Source organism: Hydra vulgaris, chromosome 14 (assembly GCF_038396675.1).
Source record: "Hydra vulgaris chromosome 14, alternate assembly HydraT2T_AEP".
NCBI classification, from domain to species: Eukaryota; Metazoa; Cnidaria; class Hydrozoa; order Anthoathecata; family Hydridae; genus Hydra; species Hydra vulgaris.
Window position 1 is genome coordinate 17,532,501 of NC_088933.1, and position 10,000 is coordinate 17,542,500.

Here is a 10,000-nt window from a genome sequence, read left to right on the forward strand (position 1 = left end):
TATTAGCTTGTATGACAATACTCACAGTGTTGTACTACATCTGACCTCCTAACTCTAAGCTTTTAAATAAAGCTTTAAGCTTAGCGTATAAAGTTAGCGTTAAGGATAATGGATTATCACTTTATAGAATAAAAATTGAGAATTTTATTTTTTATTTGTAGTTGCTTTTGGAGAGAGTTCTACAACATAAGGCCGCACACACTAAAAGCAACTAATAATTTTGGCAGCCGTTGGTCAGATAGAAAAACGAGGGGTTAAATTGGTGTAACATCTCATTGCATACATAACTGTCACTGTAACATGCGACTGTTGGCATGCATTAGGTTTTTAATTGCTCATACTGGGGATAACATAGCAGAACATTTTGAATCCATTTGTAAAACATATAAAATACTTGACAAAGTATGTTGTAACAGACAATGCCTCAAACATACGCAGAGCATTCACTCCAAACTTTCCAGAAGAACGAGAAGGGGGTGGTGCTTCTGCAGAGGTACCTCGCGATAGCGTATAAAATCAAGACCTGTGGGAAGACATCATGGAATCGGAAAAAATAATCCAAAATATCAATCAGCTTAACCCAAGATGAGAGGTTACCAGACTAAGTTATTTTGCTTACACCCTACAATTAGATGTTGGTAATGGTCTCAAAAATTTACTCCGCTCAAGCTAAAGCATCCAAAATATGCTCTTTGCCTCATGCTAGTACAATATTTAAAGAGGTATTTAATAAAACAATTGCCTCCAAGTAGGATATTCTTCGAGTAAATGCAACAAGATGGAATTCCACATTCTGTCACATAAAAAGCATTGTCACTTTGAATAAAAAGAAATTGAAAAACCTACTTGATGATTTAAGTTACCGCAATCTAATACTAAATGAAAGAGAATACGTGCAACTTAGAGAGTTTGTTGATTTATTGCAACCATTTCTTGAAGCCATCGATATGACTCAAAGTGAACAAAAAATGTGACAGTTTCATAAGTAGTTCCCTCTATTGTTGGGAACAATGTTGTCAGTTATTGTTTTTAAAATGCAACACAGATTAATTGCCAGTGTTTCACAGAAAGATGTGCAAGATTTGCATAAAGATCAAAGTTTCTAAGTTAACTAAACAAAATTTTTATATAAACAATTTTTTTAATAGTTTTATTGCAGTAGGTTATAGCAGGAATGAATAGGCTGGTGTGGGGTTAATAGCACACCACTTTGTAATAATTCAATGCAGTTTGATAAAAAAAAATTGATAGAATTTATCTCTTTTTTTTCTTTTTTTTTTTACTGTTTTTTTATTTTTATTTTTAGGATGCCTGTTATTTTCATCAACAAAATTTAATACAAGTGAAGGAACAAAACAGATTATATATCTTAAAAATTTAATGAAAATAAAACATCTACAACATGCAATCTATTTGATAATTACACATGCCAATATAAAGAAAGAACAATTTTAAAATTATGTTTACAGAAAGTTTTATATAAATTGTACTTTTTTTCTCATTACAGCCAAGGGAGCAAATCATTTTTTATCTATTTTATAATATATTTATAAACAAGTTTACAAAAACTCTTAAGCTTTTATAATTGGAATAAATTATATTGTTTCAATTGTAAAAAGGTCTATAGTTTTTTTTAGTAAACTCAAATATGGAAAGTTTGCTGTGCTTGATATTTTCATGCTTAGCATATAGTTTTTTTGACAATAGTGTCAACACAGTTAATATTTTTAACTTGATAACCAAATCGTATTTCCATGAAAAAACAGTTTTTAATGATTTTGTTATTGGTTTTGTACTCATTCTTTCTCTATCAGATGCAACTCTACTCTGATTTTTGCATTTAATGATCGCATTTTATTACATAAAAAGGAATAAAAGTTATTGGCTAATTTTGTTATTACGAAAGAAATTAAGTAAATGAACCTCGATGTTTCTTTTAAAAAGATATCAACAAAGTTGTATGCATATATGAACTGTTTCTTTAATGTTGTTTACATTTCAATATAATTGAAATTTTCATTATCCAGTGGGCATAATTGACTTTTTGACTTATTAAATTAATACATGTTTTATAACATTGTTATTTAAATTAAGTTAATTAATTAAACATTATTATTATATTATAGCTGTAATTTTGCTTTTAGCAAATTTACAGCTATTTTATTTGGAATTTATAATTTTAATATTAAATTAAATATAAATTAATATAAGTTTGGAAAATGACTACTATTCTTTATATTCGTAATGACTAATGACTGCTATTCTTTCAGATAAAAGACCTCAAATGTAGCATAATACCATACAAGATGTTTTAATTTCGTTTTTTTGGACATATAATCTGTTCTATTCTCTCGCTTGTATAAATTTTGTGATGAAAATAACAGGCATCCTAAAAATAAAAAAGTAAAAAAAAAATGATAAATCTTAAATTTTAGTAAGTGATTTATATCAAAAGGCATTGAGTATTTACATAAAATGGTGTGCTATAAACCCCACAACAGCCTATTTATTTCTGCTATGACTTGTTTTAACAAAATTATTAAAAATTTTGTTTATAACTTGGTTCGGAATAATTAACTTAGAAACTTTGATCTTTATGTGAGTCTATTAGGCGAAACACTTTTAAATTTAAAAGATGAAAATTTATAGCTTATTTTTTACTTTTAGATTTATTTTCTTTTTTCAGTTTATTGTTTTCATTTTTATTTAGTTTACTTTTGTTTTTAAGGGCCATTTTTAAAATGCGTGAAAATTGTCAAATTATTTAAAAGTTGTGGCCTAGTCAGCAAAACAAAATCATTCTTTCTGTGAAATATTGAATAATTAATGTGAAACTATAATAATTGTTATGAAAATCAGTATTGGTAATCTTTGTTTAAAATTAATGAAAGAATGATAATTTTAGAGAAATAAGCTAAATTTATTGTGTGTGTGTGTGTGTATATATAGAGAGAGTGAGAAAAAGAGTATTGTAATCAGAAAGAAGTTATTTAAATGTATCCCAAACTCCTAACACATGTTGTATTCATGTTAAATATAATGTTAAAAAAAAGGTTTGAACCACGCTTTTTTTATTTAAAATAAATAATGAATGCATACCGAGAAAACTAATCTTGTCGTTTTTAAATTACACGTTGCAATCTACAGACTTCGGTACTTCCTTTGAAGCACGTTTAATTTCTAAAAGTTTTAGTGACATTTGACATCAAGGTAGATTTTTGACAAATGAAACTCTAGAAAAATTTATTTTTATTGATAAATTTTTTCATTATTTGTTTAGTTATTTATTTTCTAATTTTAACATTTAAAAAAATATTTAAAACCTCAAATATTTATATTATGCTCGTTGCTATAAATTGTTATTGCGCTATACCTAATGTTAAAAAAAGATGAAGTATTTATTATCTCAATCAAGATTCTGATAAAAAATTGTTTTATATTAATTACCCATATAAAATTAGTAACAACATTTTTATTTGGTTAGACAATATTTTATCTGAATTTGCTTTGCATGAAGTTTGGGAAGTCAAATGTAAAAACTTAGTTTAAATAATCATAATGAAAATATTTAAAACAAATAATTTTAATGACAGGAGTACTAAAGTCTTTTTATAACAAAAGTAGGTAAAAAATAAATAACTAAATAAAAAGTTCAACATTAAACATCTTTTTTTTTATTATATTGCAACTGTAAATATTGAAATATTAACTTGAACTAAGTTTACTTATTATTTTGAACGACAATAAATAAAAAACCCCTAAAGTTATGTGATATTGTGTTGTTTTATTCTAAGATCAAAAAAAACCCTAGGAACATATTTATTCTCATAGTATGAAAAATATATAAGAGAAAAAACAAAGTTTTCTTGTCTGACTTTCTGAACTACTCGAATTTTGCGCGAAAAAGTCTGGCGTCACATTGTCTATTGTTTAGTAAAATTTTTATCAGGTGTTTTCACGTATTCACAAAATTTACCTTATTTAGCCATGTGAGAATATATTAAATTAAATTTATTTTGAAAAGCATGTATTTTGTATTTTGTTTTATTTACAAAATTGCAATTATTATGACTAAAGGTTGCAAAATTGTGCAGCATTATTGTAGTGTTTATTGGAAAACTTGTATTTGTCAATTTTGTTAGTTTTTTAATTTGCCATGTTAGAGGGAAATGCCAAATATGACACTTAAATTGGGAAATACCAAATATAATATGTTTTTTAATGCGCGTTACGACATTTTAACAATTTAAATTAAATCAGCGTAATTAAAAAATTTTTATAATAAAAAGATTTAACAATTCATCAAATATCTGTAACTAATACTGTTAGTTAATGAAATTAATTGTTAATAAATACTTTTTTTTCGCTGGGAGAAAAAAAAAATATTATAGCATAAAAATGACCAGAGAAGTTAGAAAATAGTTCCCATTGTTTAAATGAAATTAAGATTCAGAATATATAATACTGCGTTCTCTTGCACAAAAACAAGAGCCCTTATATATAACGTTATATATAATGTAAAATACTCGTATGAAAATCATAAGATTGGTAAGTCAAGCTTAAATATTTGTTTTAATTTAAAAACAAAAATTATTAAGTTATCTGTAAAAAATAAGTTGCTCCTATAAAATAAAAATTATTATTATTTTTACTTTTTACAAATTTTTTTTTTTTTTGCGATATTTGGAAAAATAATACAAATAAATTTTTTTTTCTGTAAAAAAAATACTTTTTAAATAAAAGTAGAAAAGCGCAGCGATGTTTAATAACACTTTTCATTTTTCAAAAGTCTACTGCGACATCAAATACTAAAACTCTTATGAATTAAATGCGCTTCAAAGAAATTACCGAAGTCTGTAGGTTGCGATGTATAATTTAAAGGCTTCAATTTTTTGAGTAAATTTCTAGGTATGCATTCATTATTTATTTTTAATCAAAAAAAAATTGGTTTAAACCATTTTTTTTCAACATTATCTTTAATATGAACACAACATGTGTTGGGGGTTTGGGATCTCTTTAAGCATTAAATTTTTCTGCATGGGTTGTTTATATTTATATATTTTTGTTTTTAGAAATCTCATAATATTGGTGTTGCTATGGATACTAAAGATGGTCTTCTTGTCCCTAATATCAAAGAAGTACAATTAAAGAGTATTTTTGAGATATGCGAGGAATTGAACAGGTTGCATGAACTAGGAATGAAAGGAAAAATTGGACCAACTGATATGTTGGGAACAACTTTTACAATTTCAAATATTGGTTCTGTAAGTTTCAATTATTTAATTTTAAAAAATAAAAGTATTGCCATGGTTTGTTTTTTAGCTTTGTAAAATAAAAAAGTTTGCTGAAAATAATTTTATAAGAAAATCTGACTAGAGTAGTGTTAACTATCAAGGGTGATCAAGATCCTTCTGGTATTGGTAACATGTATTCTAGTATAACCTGGTACATGGTTCTGCTGGCATGTAGAGCTTGCTATTTTAGGTAAAGTCTGATATTGGCTGACCGAACACTGTGAATACATCTCAGAGAAGCTGATTCCATTAAAAGCTAAGAGATCAGTGTCATGCTGTACATGGATGTCTCTGTTAGTGCTTTTAATGCGCATTGTTGAGGCTGCATAAAGAGTTCTTTATTATGATTTTGGATTGATGAGACTTTTTGAAAACCTTTAATAGTATAATTAATATAGGTTAACATTCTTTTTATCAAATAAATTTCTGATCTTATTACCTCCCAAAGACAGGAAAGAACTATTTGCAAATAACTTTTTTTCTAATCTGAATCTGATAACACCAAAAAAACAGGTTCATTCTAGCTAATCATTCTAGCTTCTATTGCTAAATCTTTATATATTTTCAATAACTATAAAACTTACTATGAAAGTATACTTTCAATAATCTAGTATGCTAGTTTTCTCCATAATCTCTTTTCATATGTTATATCTCATTTAAGTTAATGTTTCTCCTTTTAACAACCTCTTGATTCTAAGCATAAAGAACAAAAGTCAGATTGCTAAATATAAATTCTTCTTAAGGTTTTCTTCTTAATAGATTCTTTATAAATGTTTACTGTTGTAATTCACAAGACATGAAAAAAGCCTCTTTGCATACTCTAGATGATTGTAGTCTCTTTTGTACCTCTTGCCTGCCTGAGACTTTTTTAAGTGTTCCAAAAATTCTTATTCATCTAGTTTTTTTTTTGAACATCAGTTCTTTGGAATTCACTTCCTATATCTTATTTTATTAATTTATATAGTTTGCAATCTTTTAAGTTGTCTATTAATTGTTATCTTGCTTTATAAACTTCATCTTTTTTCTTCCAGTTACTTCTTACTCTAATAGTGGTTACTTGCAGCCTTGTTGAAAGTGAAGATTTTAAAAAAAAACAAACTGCCAGATATGAATCTCTAAAGCGATAAATTTTTTTGCCAAAGTCATCCTCCAGAATCATTTGCTGTCACCACAGATTGAACTTTCGATAGGCATCAATTATTCCAAAGACTTAAAAGTCGGTCGACATTGCTAATAAGCTTGTGACAGGTGTTTCCTGGAAACTGCCCACCATGATATGGTTTTTGTTGAATATGGAGAGCTGAGGGTCACTTAAAACCATTGAGCCAAACCTCTATCAAGGTTTTGTACATGTGGTTGACCACACAAGAAAAACATATATAAGTATAAGCTCCAACATGAGTATGATGTGTGAGATGAGTATATATGGCATAAACTCCAAGATGAGTTTGTTTTAAGATCCAGACATCAATGGTGCATTACCAAAAGACTTTGCCTTCTTGATATCACTGTCAGACTTAGCAAACTCTTGATAACTTGCAACAAGTGAGTCTAGTGTTCTCACTAAGTTTCTGACTGTGAGAGATGCTTTGATTCTATGTTACACCATGAACAAGGGTGAGTACTTGCAAGGCTCTGAAGTCCACAAATGATGTTGGCAAGTTTCATGTTACATGAGATAACAAAGTTGACTTTGTTTAAATTGATTAGGGACACGATCTGTTTTACATTTTCAAAGTTTTCTGGTAGTCCTTGTAAAATAACCTCAAGTATTTGGCACTTGATACTGCTATCTTCAACAATCCTGTGAGTTAAAAGTTGTTTGTGTGGTGGTGACCTTGAATCCCGGTGAGAATCCAGCATAATGATGCCAAGAGAGACTTTCAGAAACCCTCTACCACTATCAATTCCCAATTTGACTATAGGGTTCTGAAAAACTCATCAAGAATGGAGGACTTCATTCAGAAACTGGGCAAAAAAGCTTAGGCAACTGTGTGCCAATGACTTCTAACTTAGCTAGAAAGTCTCCACAATCATAGTGTCACTGACTTTGTTAATGGTTAATGCCAATTTCTTCAAGTCAAGGTTTGACTGTATTTAACTGAACTTATATAACTTATACAAGGTTTTGATGCTGAGTTCAGAAAAAAGGTTTCTGACATTTAAGTCTCCTAAAAATATAAACATTTCTAATGTCTTTTTTTGTGTGCCTTTTGCTATAAATCACTATAAAAAGTATTACCTCTAAGTCTTAACCTAACTTAAAAGTTAGGCAACCTTTTAAATGTGATAGTTTGACAGCGCCTCCAGGAGATAACTTTTAAGATTTTTAGATAAGCAGATTTGGTAGAGATAACTTTAGTTATCTTATTATAATTTGATGTAGTACACTGATATGGTAGACCTAGAATAGTCCACTATGCTTTTCTCATTCAGCTTTAAATGTCCTACTTGGCAAATGAGGCAGTTGCAGTATTGATTTCTTTTTCCTGGTTTGACTTTCATAGGTGAGAAAATAAACAAAGGTGACAGGATAACATCTTTTGTCTGAAGTTGTTTGATATGAATCACAGATCATATATATATATATATATATATATATATATATATATATATATATATATATATATATATATATATATATATATATATATATATATATATATGTATGTATATATATATGTGTATATATCGTGTATATGTGTGTGTGTGCCTTGTAGGATACGCCTTTTTAGGCAAAGGCTAGGAGATGCCAACTCCGACTTAAAACACCCCCTGTCTTGGAGCTCTTGGTTGAGTAAAGGCTAGAGATGGTGTCTTGATAAAAATACTCATCCTGGGCAGATGTTAAATGCATCCGTCTATTGTCTTGTAGAAGGCTTCCTAGGCAAAGACTTAAGGGGTAAGCAGATTCTATCTGTTGACTAGCCTTGCACCCCTTCTTCATCTATTAGGCTGGCGCAGATGTATTTTTAATACATTGTTTCCAGTTTAGGATGTTGAATGCTTAATCTTCTTGACTCAATGCATGGGTTTTGCTTGTGTCTCTGTTTTTATGACTTATTCTACTATCTCCTGATGAGGGTACAGCTCAAAAACTCAGTTTTATGGTTCTGAGGCCTGCTAGTAGTCAGGTTTCCCAAACTCTGTGGTAGCTCTCAGAGAGGCTGATTCCATCAACAGCTGAAAAATATCAAAGTATTAACAGTGCCATGTTGCGCATGAATGGTGTCCCTGTTTGTACTTTTGGTGTGCATTGCCAAGGCCACATTTGGAGCCCTTTGTTACGGCTTAGGGTTTATTAATAGTAATGAGGCTGTTGCTTGGGCTATTAAACAGTGTTCTGAGTACTATCTATGCTTTGAGTCAAGTTCTTCAACAAATTTAAAAATAAATAAAGTACCAAAAACTATAAAACACAAAAAACCATCATCATCACCAAGTTCTCTAAACCTCATTCACTAATATTCGTGGTCTTCAATCATCACCAAGTTCTCTAAAGTTCATTCACTAATATTCGTGGTCTTTAAAATAACTTTTCTGTTGAGTCTTATTTCTTGCAAAGTTCACCAGACCTACTTCCTCTTTGTGAGACTAATTTGAGTTCAGCTATCTCATCATGTGATCTTAGTGTTCGTGGTCTTTGGAATTAATTATGTCTATTGGAGTCTTTACGAATTAAAGGAAGATAACCATCTTCCTTTAATTCATAAAGACTCCAATAGACATATGCTTGGCCTGAGCTTTTACATTCGTAAGAATTGACTTATTTGTCGGGAAACTAGGTTTGAATTCACAGACTGTTCTTTCACGTACTTTCCTTTAGCACCACTTCATTCTATCACCTTTCTCTTTGTTCTATATCGCTCTCCTTCATCTCAAGACTGCACTCTTTTTGATGTTATTTCTGATCATATTGACCAAGCCCTCTCTCTTTATCCTCTCCTCTATATCTCTCTTCTCTATGGTTTTCCTCACATTGTGCTGCTGCAATTGCCAATCGAAACCGTTACTTTATATCTATCAGCAAAACAATTCTCCAGAAAACAGACATCTGTTTATTACTGCTAGAAACCATTGTAAAAAGATTTTGTCTAACACCAAAGCCTGCTATTCTCAGGTCATGAAATCTCGTATCTCATCCTAAAAATTAGGCTCTCATGACTTCTGGAGAATCTTTAATATTATTAATAATAAGAAAAAATTTTAATTCCACCTCTCTTGTATGGTTCAGACTTTGTCACCTCACCCAAAAACAAAGCTGAATTGTTTGCTAAAAACTTTTCATCAATATCATCTCTTGATTCCACTAGTTGCATTCTACTTGATTTTGCCAACAAACAGGTTGATCCATTGCTTGACATATGTATCACTCCAGCTTCTGTATCTAAAGTGATTTCCTGTTTAGACTCTTCTACAGCTTGTGGCCCGGACAACATACCTGTTATAGTCTTGCAGAAGTGTTCTCCAGAGCTGTCGTCTATACTCTCAAAACTATTTAACAAGTGCTTATCAGAGTCTTGTTTTTCAGCCTGCTAGAAGGCGGCATCTGTTATCCCTATTTTCAAAAATACTGGAGAGCGATCTGACTCATCTAACAACCATCCCATTAGTCTTCTTCCTATCACAAGCAAGCTTTTTAAATCTTTAATTAACAAACACTTAATTTCCCATCTTGAATCTAATAACTTATTTTCTGACCATCT

General features: G+C 29.7%; 1 protein-coding gene across 1 annotated transcript in view; it reads left to right on the top strand.

Annotated features, from left to right (window-relative positions):
• Positions 1–10,000, top strand: part of LOC100201759 (lipoamide acyltransferase component of branched-chain alpha-keto acid dehydrogenase complex, mitochondrial) — a 37,759-nt gene that overhangs the window by 19,044 nt on the left and 8,715 nt on the right. Inside the window, exon 11 of the mRNA XM_065818333.1 lies at positions 5,073–5,264. Coding sequence (XP_065674405.1) covers positions 5,073–5,264 — 192 coding nt within the window. The remainder of the gene's footprint in view (positions 1–5,072; positions 5,265–10,000) is intronic.